Source organism: Rhipicephalus microplus, chromosome 4 (genome assembly GCF_043290135.1).
Source record: "Rhipicephalus microplus isolate Deutch F79 chromosome 4, USDA_Rmic, whole genome shotgun sequence".
Classification (NCBI taxonomy): Eukaryota; Metazoa; Arthropoda; class Arachnida; order Ixodida; family Ixodidae; genus Rhipicephalus; species Rhipicephalus microplus.
In genome coordinates this window covers 66,120,042-66,134,067 of record NC_134703.1, presented here as the reverse complement: position 1 = coordinate 66,134,067, position 14,026 = coordinate 66,120,042, and the positions used below count along the sequence as shown (strand labels likewise).

At 44.5% G+C, this 14,026-nt stretch overlaps 1 protein-coding gene across 1 annotated transcript in view; it reads right to left on the bottom strand.

The window, feature by feature from the left end:
* Positions 1-10,467: 10,467 nt before the first annotated feature.
* The window catches only part of LOC142814298 (uncharacterized), a 435,036-nt gene continuing 431,477 nt past the window's right edge, over positions 10,468-14,026 (bottom strand). Inside the window, exon 2 of the mRNA XM_075892893.1 lies at positions 10,468-12,771. Within this exon, the coding sequence (XP_075749008.1) occupies positions 10,607-12,771 (2,165 nt within the window). The 3' untranslated portion in view covers positions 10,468-10,606. The remainder of the gene's footprint in view (positions 12,772-14,026) is intronic.

Genomic DNA, 14,026 nt, shown 5'->3' with positions numbered 1-14,026 from the left:
AGCTTGGCAGTCGTACTGTAGAGAGCGTTGCTGAAGTGACCGTTCTATGGTAGTAGCTTCCGCGATGAACTCATCGACAGAGGTTGGGGGCTCGAGTATGAGTACAGCAAAAAGTTGCTCCTTGACACCCCGCAGGAGGAGTCGAACTTTTTTTGTTTCATCTATCCCTGGGTCAGCGCGCTTAAACAAGCGTGACATGTCTTCGACAAACATAGCCACGTTTGCATTTGGCTCCTGAACCCGGCTCTGCAAAGCCTGCTCGGCCTTTTCTTTCCTTTCGGGATTTCGGAATGCCTGGCATAGCTGTCACTGAAATTCTTGACAGTTGATGATAGACGGCTCAGTGTTCTCATACCAGATGCGAGCGTAGTCTTCAAGTGCGAAATAGACGTAGCGAAGCTTCTTGGTGTCGTTCCATTTGTTGGAAGCTGCGACCCAATCTAAGTGGTCTAGCCAGTCATCTACGTCCTCGAATACATCACCATGAAACGGCTTCGGTGTGCGTGCTGTGTAGACGACGCTTGGGGTGGATGCGAGCTGGTCTACGTTGCTCTCTTGCGTCTGACTTACCGTTGTGGGGGTCATTCTTGCCGAGCTCAAGGGACCAAATTCAGGAGGTAGTCCTAGCAAGCCTCGGCTGAGGTGAAGTGCCAGAATTTCCGCCGGAATGGTTGAAATGGTGGCAGAAGCTTGAAGCGGCTTGAGTTAAAACTAGCTAATAGGGATTGTACCCAGCACCTCCACCAGTTTGTCATGGTAATAAAATCAGTGCAAGTAACAGTGTAGCAAACAGCGGAACAGCTTCAATCGAGCAGCGCGAGTTCGTCGTCGTCTTTTCTTGCCGACCAAATCCTTCGACACGCCCAAGTAATGATGACACTAGCCACGCAACGGCCAGAAACCCACTACATCCTCGTGTGAATACTATTCCTTGGTAGACTCTATGCGCAGATGACGCGTGAATTTAATGGTGTGGTAACCATGCGATTGACACAAAGTCTATTCTGCGCCCATAATAAGAGTATTTTATGGTTATTAAAACTCTCTCGATGGAATAAAAGATAGAATGCGCATTATAGAATAATATAACTTCAAAGAGAAAGATAGAATGAGCCATTGCCATTTATTAGTGACCCCGCTGTGGTGGCCTTGTGTATAAGGTACTGGGGTGCTGACGCGCAGGTCTCGAAATAGAATCCCGGCTTTGCCGGCTGCATTTTCAATAGAGGCAAAAATGCAGTAGGCTCCCCGTGTGCTCAGCTTTAGGTGCTCGTTGGAGAACCTAAGGTGGCCGAAATTTCTGGAGCCCTCCACTATATGACGCCTGTCATAATCATATGGTGGTTTGGGGACGTTAAAACTCACATATCAATCAATCAACATTATTATTGAAATATGATTTGTTATTTTGTGCTTTGGATCTCCTAGCCCGGAATAATATTGGCTTTTCACACATGTGCGTTCAGTCGACCAGACTTTGACCTTGCGCCTGGTTCAAAATGGATGGAACCTCATACCACGCAAGTGAAGTTGGGTTTGGTCTGGCCGACGTTTTCAAAGTTTATTGGTGCACCACAAGCATGTCGTATAACGTGGTCGTCATGCGGCAGAACATAAAACGATTGTGTTTGTTGATAAAGACGAATGTATTAGAAAGCCGCAGAGTGTAAAAGACGAGGCTTGAAGCAAACAGTGATCAACAAAAAGCTGCGCTGTGTAGGAATCGACAGAGTTCTAAAATAAACGTTCTCAGATTGAGGCAAAAGCAGCTTTATTGCCTGGAACCTTCACGTGCATTAGTATCCACTGCAAATATTTTTCCAGAACCTCTCGACAATTGGCCACAGCATGACAACAAAAAGAAGCGTTCAAGCGAAAGGAACGAGCTCCAACGAAAGAGGCAAACTGCTATAGAGAACGGCCGTTATTGCTACCGGCAAAATGAATCCCCTTCAGTGCCAATGGAAACCGTTATTAAGCATTGAGGCCACCTCATTAAATAAACAATTCGTCGCAGGCACCATTTCACTTTCTCTGGACCATTATCCAACTGGCTACTACAGAAAGATAGCAAAAAGCTGGCGTTATAGTGCCTTCAATATGGGCTTTTTTTTTTCTTCAGAAGCAAGGGTTCTCTGAGAAGGGGATATAGGGAACGAAACCGTGTGACCTCAAGGACCGATGAAGAAGAGCGGCCGCAAGAGTTGCGTATTGAATGTCTATATAGTTGGCATGAAAGCGCGGTCGGCTCAACAGAAAGACGAGAGCGGTATTCATGAAGACATAGCATTATGCAAGGCGGCAGAGTATGTATCATTGATACGAGATGCTGAAAGGCCTACAAGAATCTTGAAAACGTTTGTCTGCAATCTCGTTTCTTTTTGTCCCTCTTGTAAGCTGATGACTACGACGCACGTGCCAAATGTATGACTAGTCTCTTACAAACTTGTGCGGCGTCTTGACCTCACCGAAAACGTTAATGTGCTGCTTCTCAAGTACGATGGTGGACAATAAATCTCTTCTCCAGTTCTTTTCCGTGGTCATGAAACCCGAGTTTTCCGCTCATTTATTTTCTTCTCTTGATTTCATGCTGCATCTTTTTCGCTTTTTTTTATACCGCAGCTACCGTACAAAATCTGTCAAAGCACGTAGCCTATAGCACCATGACAAAGACTGTTCCTTGACTTCACGTTGTTTTTGGTTTCCTCAAGCTAAGAATATACGGGTACACGCGTGTCTGTCTCTGTAGCTATTCCAGTGTACATTTTTTAGTCTGGGGAAGCCGAAATAATTATGTCACCTATCCTAACCATACATGTATGCTGTTTTACCATCATTCTCGTTGATGTGTATTAGCTCGCTACTGCATATTCAGCGTGGGTCACAAAACATACTAAGATTCCGAATCGATTTCAAATCAGCCTGAGTCTAACTTTGCCCATGTGAGAGCATATAATGGTGAGCCTGGTTAAGAGTAATTGTGGCTGATTATAATTTCGGTGTTTCTAATGCAGCGTACAGAAAAATTTTGGCAAACAATGATGGAATAAGCCTCAGTGATAATGCCAACAACATAACAGGCTGAGAATATAGCGAACTGCACCCAACCTTCATATAATAGGCATTAATGGCATCGCTACATTTCACTTCTCGCACTCATTGTAAACTGAGACTAGAAGCCCGTGTTTCGTAAGACGCGTCTAATCAGTATTGTGAAAATCATGCGCGCCAAGCGAAGGCAAGATCTTCACGAAGCAATGTTTTACGATTGGCAGAGTTTGCAGTTGCGTGATTTGCATAGCTGTGCATTTTATTGGGACGCCTCTCTTACGTATGCAGCTATCCTGAGAAATGGGTGTAAAAGAAAAAAAATTACCACCTACTACTTTTTAGGCACAATCTTCAGAGAAAGCTAATATAGATTTCTTAGAATGACTCCCTTATTAGTTGTTGAAAACGTGATGGTCCAGGGCTGAAAATATGGATTAACGCCTATTTATGGCATTTCATTTCGTTGTTCCATGGTGAAGAATATAATGTGAAGAAGGGAGGGGAAAGCAAAATATCTGCGGTAGTTATGCATTGCCTTCGAATAAAGCAACGTCACAGTTAGCTACAGGCTCAGCTAACTTTGATCCTAAACGTTGCCGATTTCTTCGATTCAGAAGAAAATTTCTTTGATCCGGATTTTAAGCGCAGGATTTAACAGATAACCTTTCACCTTGGAGGGGTCCATTACGTAAGACATCAGTGGCTTAGAACACAGCATGGCAGCCACAAGGGAGCGGCCGGTAAGGTTGTGCAGCAATCTGATTCTAAAAAAAGAATTACTTATATTGCACAACAGCGGCAAATAAGTCCCACTAAAGAAGTTCTATTTAGAACGAAAGACTTGCACATTTTATTTGTTTAATAGATATCATGGCTACGTACTTGCAGTTGCATCTAACCACTGCTTTCGAAAAGTGCTTTCTTTTTCAACTGATAAGGTAAGCACTGTAATTACTCAGAGTTCTGGCTCTAATAACAAGAACTGTAAGCCCTCGAGTCGTATATAAACTGCTGACGAACACATCATTAAGCCTAGTCACCATATGAAATTAAACAACCTGTGCTGTTCATGAAAGAACCTTCAACCTCGTTGTAAAGAAACAAGTTGTACAAAAATATTCGGTTAGACTAAGTATCCAGGCATAGGGTACTGTGTGGCAAGCAGGTATTCTACAATGGGGCTGTGCCTGTGGTCGAAATCATTCTGGAAATAAAATAAAAAAGATACATACACCCTTTGTACAGCCAGGAGTGTTAAGAAGTCATGTAATATATGACAGAAGCGTATATTCACGCCAAGCGCAGCATGTGGTTGGTTTAAACGTTAAGAAATTGCAAAGCACAGATGCATTTATAATTATTGACAACAGCGTAAAGAAAGTTGGCAGCTGCACGTTCGCGGGCGTTTGAGACGCCCAGCCCGAACATTATTTCTCCACACTCGATACTCCCACACTCCTGGCGTCTTTTATGGAGATGTCTCAGGCCCAACTTTCTCGGGACACTTCACGGCTGCAGTGATATTCGAAGTTCACCCCATTTCCGGCGTCTCTTTCGACTCACCTGATGCAAGTCGGGCTGAAGAGGTAGCCACCGCTTTGAACCTGTTTCACTGCTAAGCAAGAGGGATCATCATGGACTCGCGCTTTGCTTGTTCTGAATACCTGCATATTACCATAGCTCCTCTGGACACACGCCGACCTTTTCCAGACGGCTTCATTGTGCTTTGGACCTCAATTCATCCAGATAGTTTGGTCTCTTAGCTACGCAGGTGGTGGTGTTGGTAGTGGTTAGAAGATGAGAAAATGCACCTAATTTCTGCAACCCGGTCGGGAGCAGGGCGCAGTGCTTTACGCAGGTCTACCCAGTAACAAAGCGGCTTATACCGCTGCCTCCGTTTCTCTCTCCCAGGTCGTTACTTCTTTCGACGCCATGACTCCCAAGGCATCCCAGTTTTTGCGCAGTACCTCAAAATCTTCGGTCACTGTCGAACCTCGCACCATCTTTACCCAGAACCTGCACGGAGTCTTACTAAGTGGACGAGCACCTTCTGAGACGCTTGCAGATGAACACCTTCTTGTGTCCTGTGGCTGCCGAGAACATTATGACGGATATTTACACTTACTGTGTGCATTGTGGGGTGCTGGCCGACACCTACCACATGGCGGCAGTATGCCCTTCCATACCTCCTCCTTTTTTGTCCCCTTTCCACCTACCCACAAGAAAGGCTTGGGAGGAGTTCCTGCCCGCGATCTCCAACCGGGACGCTCAGCGCTCCTTAGTGGCCCATGCTCTAGCAGCGATGACCTCCAGTGGACTTCTGGAATAAAGAGACCACCCAAGTGCATTTGTACTGGAAATCTTAGTGCTTTTTGGAATAGATGTTCTTCCACCGCCGTTACGGACGTGGAGCGGATACTTCAAGAACTCACCGAACGAGGAATTGTGTCGTACGTCAAAACTGTACCTAGTTTCAAAGGGCCTATATACACGCAGAAGAGACGTTCCTTTCTTTGAGGCACCATTTAGGTGTTCGCTGTGAAGCAAACCCAAGGTTGCAATAAAGAAGGCGATGTGAGCAGATTTCGATTATGCTACCATGTTCAACTCTTGAAAGCAAAGTTCAAGCATCTTCTAATTTTCTGACATCCTCAAACACGACCAAGTGCCGTAGTCTCTATTGAATGATTTGTAGATTGTCCACGCGCCGACTGTTTCACTCAAGGCAAGGCTGACAGTGCAAAATAATGGTGACACTTGAGCGAGACTATGTGCTTTCATTCTATGTTTCACCGGCTGTTTTTAAACATTGTAAAAAATTACATCACATCATGTATGTTGCCACGAAAAATTGTATTGGCTGCTCTGGAATGCTCTGTGCATTGGATATTTAGGAACGTCTTTTTTTTTCGATAGAGTTACATTCAAAAAAAGTTTTGTTCATTCACTGCTTTGTTCATTCAGGTTGATTATAACACTGAGTCCTATTTATTTGCCGAACAATTGGAATATCTTCGTCAGATGGGCTTTCGTTGTGTCGAGTTTCCACTGTATTGCACGGAACCATTTCTGCGTTGTCTGCATCAAACATGGAATTTGTCTCTGTCACTCCCCATTTGATATTTTTCCTTTGCAAGTCAGCCACAAGAACTGAGTCTCTCTTAACCTCCTCACCTATTATTCATCTTTTATCTTCCGCGCTTTGTGACACGTAAATCAACATAATTTTTGCTCAAATGAATGACTGCACTCGCAAGTGTCTGTGGTCAGATGAGCTTAGTAATGAACGCCATTTACGACACGTGGTCATACGCTGCTTATTAAACCGTATTGTCCTCAGTCGCTGTCATGCCCGAAAAAGAGAGGGAAGCCGATACTTGGCACTTTATATTGATTAGCCAAGCAGAAACCGTTTGAAAACTCTTTCTCTGAGCCCGGGGTGCCCTTCTCCAGGTTATACTCTTTTTGGCATTTGAACTAGCTCGGCGTATCTCTTATAATTCATTAAGTGCTGGCGTCAGCCACGAAAACAAAAAAGTAAAAGAGAAACGACTCACAACAAAAAGAAAATAGAGGCAGGATACAAGAGGTTTTAGCTAATCTGCCTTTAGTGCTCTGCATAGTTAGCTTAAGCGATGGAACACAATGAGGTCTGTGCAATAGCGCGCAATAGCGAATACAAGTAACTGCTGAAAGTATTTACCCAAGAAAAAACATAACCTGAAAATTGACATTCTCTGGAGCCATAAAAAAATACGCGATACTGTCTTTTTGCAGGTGAAATAATTCATTCGGCATCACAAACAACAACAGCGAAACAATACTCCTCCGCAATACTGTGCTCAAGCAAACCATATAATAATGTCACCTCTATGACTATTAATAATACAAGCAAGTCACTGGTTTTGTGTGAAACGCAGCCTTACGAGGTTCCTATTGTATAAACGTGTTCGTACCATGCAGTTGGCAGGTTTTAAAAAACAAAAACTATAGCCCTTTTATGGAAGTTTACTGAAGGTGTTTACTCCTTTGTAAGAATCCTATTTCGTGGCATTTTCTTGATGATATTAGGTTGTTGCATGAAAAATGTATTTCTCGGACACATGCTTTCTTTGGAGTTTTATTTTGGTAAGTGTAAATTAGGTACTGCAATTTCCCGTGTCGACCGCGTTACATGTCACTTTAAACAAATCTGGTGCGGAACAATTTAGCGGTGCTATTTTTCATCGGCACCTCATTCCATAATCCTGCGAAAAAAAGATTTGTTCCAACTTCCACAGAGACAAATTCAATAGGTTTTATAAACTATGATCTCATGAATACGAATGTCAGCATAGAAACTCACAAGGTTTATTTAGCTGCTCACCGTATTTCCGGATGTGCAACATAGAAAGTAGTTGTTATCATTACTGGTTTAGGTGAAAAGCAGGTGCTGTAGTAAACGCATCGTGTCGAAAATGTGTCCGCGCAGCTGAGCATGGAGTGCTTTGGTAAGCCTTGCGTTGCGAGGCAAACTGAATTCGTAAAATTTGGAACAAAATCTCTGAAGGCAGTCCGTAAACGAATAATGTTAGTGTCTCGCTAACGAAAGATGGCACGGACATTTCTCTGAACCCGGAAAGGTCACACGTGTGTTATGAAATCATAAAAGCAGCAACGTCTGCTGTTCACCAGTTTAAAAAAAAGAGAAATTGTTTACTTCATAGTTTATGAACGCTGCCGACATGTCATAATGCTGTCTGTGGTCTGACTAGAGTACTCGTCGAGTGTCGTTGTCGGACAAGAGTGGACTGCTCGTAAAATAAGGGGGGAAAATAAAAAAAACATAAATCGTATGCTCCAACATGGTCACAACACCATGTAAACTCATACATGTATACTTGTCACGACTTTCGTGAGTGCACGCGTACAAAAGACCGTGGGATGGACACACCCATAATGATGCGTCTATCTAGTAAAACTAGCCAGCCGTGCGACGTACATGTGTGTTCGGCAACGTGAAACCCCAGTCAGAACTAGTTATCCCAGGCGTGGCAGTAAGGTAGGTGTACGTCCCCGGACACGACGTAGTCATTTGCATACACATCACTCACTCGTTTTGCAATCTCCTGAACGGCTGAGACCCGTAGAAGAATCGATGCTGATATTATTCAGGAACCTGGGCCACAGCTCAGCCCCCCAAAGTCATAACATTTGCCATGAGAAGTATTCAACAATAGCGCTTCATGCCTGCTCAGCACTTTTACCATTAATTGTGTGTGTTTTAAGGAACAAGCTAATGCATGATATTTTCTGATGAAGGTGGAGGAGAAAACGAGATAATAATGACGGAGAAAATAACCAGGTTGACAATACGATAGGCTGCTCTTCATCATACGGCAAACATATATGTTATTCATTTCATCCTCTTCTTCTTTTTCTTCTCTATATTTGATTTTGCTGGGCTCCACAGAATCAGTGTAAGACTACAGGAACCAGAGGTAGTATCTGCATTGCAGCAACATAACTGTAAGCTTTCTTTGAAAGCGTCAGCATTTTTTATAGGTCGACAGCTGTTTTCTGGAATTTTCGTGACACCCGTAAATGTTCGAAATGCTGGACGACAGCGAAAAAAAAGCAGATGGTGTAACAAAGCTTGTTGTTTGGTGTTCTCATGTAATGGCACCGAATGCGCTAAGCACAGAGCCAGGCTCAAAAACATGATCAAGGGCAAAGTTTGGAGTTTTTGATGTCTACGTGTTCTGATTTCTCTGTGCTAATCATTCCAGCTGCACCATGGCAATAAAGCAGCAAGCGCTAATTGTGCATTTTGTGGGTATTATCTTCCATTGCGTTCATCGCACGCGACGTTTGACAACAAGAGCATAGCCCTTTAAGGAAGTTTTCAGGATGTGTAAGGAAATTTTGTTCAGCCTTTGATTATCAGACCAGCAGCTCAGTGTAGTGGGATTCTAACCATAAAAAATAATTACAATAGTCTTTACACTGTAAGAACGAAAAAAATCTTCTTAAATGTGACTCCCATCTCACTTCTGCTTTCTCGTCATTTCTCGCCTCTTGTTGTAAGCAATCATCGTGATATATGACTTAAGTGAGAAAAAGAAGAACTATCAGGTGTACCCAACGTTGTAAAAATGAAATGTCCGGGTATAAAGTTGAAAGCAGTAATAGGCACACCCGTCACATCAACGTCTTTCGGTGTGAACTACGTTGACTCTATAGTGAGCAGCATTATTTCCCTTAATTTTATCCAATATTCTAGCGACTGTTTCATGTCCGTAAATTTTGTCAACCCATGTGGTAGTTATTATTATATTTTTTTCAGCGTCGAGTATTATTTGTGTCATTGTGTTTTATCAAAGATTGTTAAAATAGTGAACGTTACAGTGGAAGTAAAATGTAATATTAACCCTTTCAAGTCTCCAATGTAACGTTTGCCTGTTCATAAGCCATTCAGGCACCAAGAACAAAAACTCCCCACAATTCATCGTTTGTGGCTTTTAAGTTACATATGTGTCTTTTATTTCGATTAACACGAATATAGAAAAACAACAAGCTTACTTATGCTCCAATGACTCATCTTTGAGACCAGTGCTCATTCTTTTTATGCCTTTGTTGAAAACGCCTTCTTTTGTTTTCTTTCACCATCATGCTTGAACTCTCCCGCAACCACTTCACACTCCAGCTAAAGAAAAGAAACACCGTTAATTATTTTCATTACAAGACATTCTCATAAAGAGAATAAGCCTGCGAAACATACGACCGAAGTTGAATGAGTAAAGACAAACGATTCACTTAGAAGTAAAAAACATGGACGTCTCGAAACAAATAGCAGCGGCCACAAAGGCTCCTGGTCACATTATTCCAGAAACGTTATATTTGACAAGACATTCTTCCCAGCTACAAACTCTCAATATAGCTATTAGTCTGCGGCAACAGTATTTTTTTTTTGCGAATAATATTGCTACGACTCAAGAAGAACAAAAATGGCATCTACGATTAGCTTCTTTGTCAAGTGGTGTTGCCTTTCTAGGTTGCCTTTACTGATCCAGTGTTTAATGGTATTGAGGAAAAGTTTAAATAAAACATCCACAATGACCATGTCTTTTCAATAACAGAACGTAAGGCTGTAGGTAAGAGATCAAAATTTCTTTTTCAGGACGGCGGCTGTATAACAGCGGGGGGGGGGGGGGGGGGGCAGTTAATATAGCTGTGTGAATTTGCGTGTGACTTTCGGCATAGGATGCACGTTGTTGTTTGAAATGTTCTTCATTCAAGAAAAGTTGCTTTTAATGAAAGCTCTCTTTCTTTCTCTAAGTATTTTTATATTTTTTAAACGTATATGAGTAATAACGGAACGAGAGAAAAGGTGGATGAATGCTTTTATTATCAGATGAGCAGTTACACATAGAGAGAGAGAGAAAATTTATTGCGGAAAGGCAGGGAGGTTAACCAGAAAACATATCCGGTTTGCTACCCTGCACTGGGGAAAGGGTAAGGGGAAAGGGAGGAAGAGAAGCACAAACACACATACACACACTCGCACACAGTAGTGTCACAATCGTTCAACGAGGCGGGTCGCTCGCAGAAACTTCATCAGCGCCTTCGTTGCTTTCTGGCGTGAAGCTCGATCTTTCCGACATTCCAAGATTGACTGCTCAGAAAATGGCTGGTCGTCGAGGCGAGCAAACACTGCTGAGAGGGACTGTCGCTGAGAGCTGTACTGGGGGCACTGACATAAAATATGTTCAATTGTTTCGTCATTGTCGCAATGATCGCATGTAGCGCTGTCTCTCATTCCGATGCGGCAGGCAAAAGCGTTCGTGAAAGACACCCCAAGCCACATACGGCAGAGAAGGGTCGTCTCGGATCGGGGTAGGCCAGATGGAATAGTAAGTCGTAGGCATGGGTCCAGGCGGTGAAGACGGGTGTGGAGAAAACCGGGCGTATTCCGCATAGACCTTGCGACATCCTGCGCAAGCGTATTAATCTTTGCTGCTGCGTCGCTTCTTGATAGTGGAATAGGTTCCATCACTCCATTTTCGTGAGCATTCTTAGCTGCATTGTCGGCATGCTCGTTACCGATGATGCCGCAATGGCCTGGTAACCACTGAAAAGATATGTCATGTCCTTCGTCTATTAGGTGATGGTACAGTTGTCGTATTTCGAGCGCCAATTGATCTTGAGGTCCACGACGTAGAGTATTGTGTAGACATTGGAGAGCTGGTTTTGAATCAGTAAAAATGCTCCATTTTTGTGGTGTCTCTTGGTCAATCCTGCGGAGTGCGCTGCGGAGTGCCGCGAGCTCCACGGCTGTCGATGTCGTCTTGTGTGACGTTCTGAACTGGATGGTTTCGGCTCTTGCTGGGAAGATCACAGCTCCTGCAGATCCTCCAACAGTTGTCGAGCCATCCGTGTAAAGTTTGACATGATCTTTGTATTCTTCGTGTAGCATGAGTAGAATCATCTGCTTTAAAGCTGGCGCCGAGAGCTCCGCCTTCTTGCGAATCCCCGGCACTGTCAAGCGCAGTTTTGGTCGGTCCAAGCACCAAGGAGGTGTTAGTATCCGTTCCGGAGGTGTGTAGACTGTTGGAAGGCACTCACGGAAAGTCAATACTCTCTTACAGAAGGAGGCACTCGGTCGATCTTCTGGAAGCGAAGCTAGGTGGTGGGCAGGGGCGCGAGCAAGGTGTCTAATATGAGCTCTAAGCACCTCCAAAGTAATGTGCACAGTGGCCGGATGATCTTTGGCGATTGCGATGGTTTCCGCTGTTGATGTACAGCGTGGTAATCCAAGACAAACTCTGAGTGCCTGGCCCTGGGCGTTTTCTATTGTGCGTATACTGCTTTTGCAAGCGTTCGTCAGAACCGGCAAGCTATACCGCAGGTACCCCAGAAACAGCGTTTTGTACAAATGCAACATCGCGTGCACTGATGTACCCCACGTTTTGCCTCCGAGGAACTTGAAAAGTTGTGCGATGGCCGTTAGGCGCTTCTTTAGAGTGGCCACATGGGGACTGCAGCAGAGATTTCGATCGATCGTGACCCCCAAAAACCTGTTGGTCCTGGCGTAGCAGACACTGTGTCCATTGATGGCGATGGGATATGACGTCATTGCCTTCCGCGTGAACGCGACCAGCGCCGATTTCTCAGGAGAAATCTCGAGGCCTTGTTCTCTAAGGTACGCCGATATTGAATTCGCTGCTTTCTGGAGTCTCGCACGTACCTGAGGACGTGTTACACCTGATGTCCAGGCACAAATATCATCTGCATAGAGAGATATCTGCACGGAATCTGGTATGCGTTCAACGAGACCGATCAGAACCAGGTTGAACAGTGTGGGGCTCAATACACCACCTTGAGGAACACCACGGTGTGTATAATGTTCAGAAGTCGGCCCATCATCAGTTTGCATAAACAATGATCTCATATGTAGGTAGCATTGGATCCAGCGGTACACTCGCCCACCCAAACCAACTGACTCGAGGGCGTCAAGTATGGCTTCGTGAGAAACATTGTCATATGCTCCTTTGACATCTAAAAATAGTGCGACAGATAACCGTCTGCTCATTTTCTGGTGTTGTACGTAGGTCACCAGGTCAATGACATTGTCAATGGAGCTCCGAAGACGACGAAAACCGGCCATGGCATCTGGATATATTCTATGGCGTTCTAGGAACCACTCGAGTCTGGCAAGGATCATTCGCTCCATCAGCTTCCCTACGCAACTAGCCAGCGCTATTGGGCGGTATGATGTCAGCTCTAGAGGCGATTTTCCAGGTTTGAGAAGTGCAACCAACCGGCTTGTTTTCCACTCTCTGGGGACCGTTCCATCTCTCCAAGACTCATTGAATACTTCCAGCAAAGCATTTCGTGCTCGATCACCGAGATTGCATAATAGGCGGTATGATATGCCATCCGGCCCAGGCGATGACGATCTATTGCATGAAGCAAGAGCCACATTCAGTTCTTCCATTGAAAAAGGCAGGTCCAGGTGCGGGTCAAGTGAATGTGGCGTGTAATCAGCAGTAAGGGCTTCTGTGCAATTTGGTGGGCCCGCAATCTTCCTACAAAAATCTTCCGCTACCTCGATATCACTTCTATTTTGGAAAAGGGCCAAGGCTTTAAACGGAAAACGTTGTTGGGGAAATGTGCGTAGGCCTCGCACGGTTCGCCATATTTGAGAAAGCGGTTTGCGAGGGTCTAGACTCGCGCAAAATTTCGCCCACCGTTGAAACTCCAGTTTGTCTATACGACGCTGGATCTTCTTTTGCATGCGCCTGGCCATCCGTAGATCTTGAATGGATTTTGTGCGTCGATATCTACGCTCCGCACGCCGACGAGTCGCACGGAGTCGCTCTAACTCCATGTCCGTTTCTGAGGGCCTTGAAGAATATGCCAGCGTGCGCATCGCACTCTGCGCTGCTTGTTTGATCGCTTGCTCAATGCCAGAGGTTAAGCCTTTTTCACAAGCGTGTTCAATGTTGGTTGTGAATGCTGAAAGATCGATCCTCCGTACGGTTTTCGGCGGGTGGTCGCTAGCAAAGCCTTCGATGGTGAGATAACTGGGGATGTGATCGCTACCATGTGTCTCGATGTCTAAAAACCACTTAACGCTTGTGGCGAAGCGACGTGACACGAACGTCAAGTCCAAACAGCTGCTGTACGTTGATCCTCGCAGAAATGTAGGGCTCCCATCATTAAGTAGAGACAGTTCATGAGTCGATACAAATGAAGCCAGCCTCCGGCCCGTGGTATTGACTTTTGAACTTCCCCAGATTGGGTGGTGGGCGTTGAAGTCCCCTATAATTATCCACGGATCCGGGACGCTCGAAAGAATGTCATCCAGTCTTTGGCAATCAAAACGGGCTGAGGGAGATAAGTAGACACCTATTAATGTGAAGGTGAGGGTTTTCTGCTTCACAGTCAGGCAAACATATTGGTTCTCATCATGAGGCGACACAGGTTGAATGAT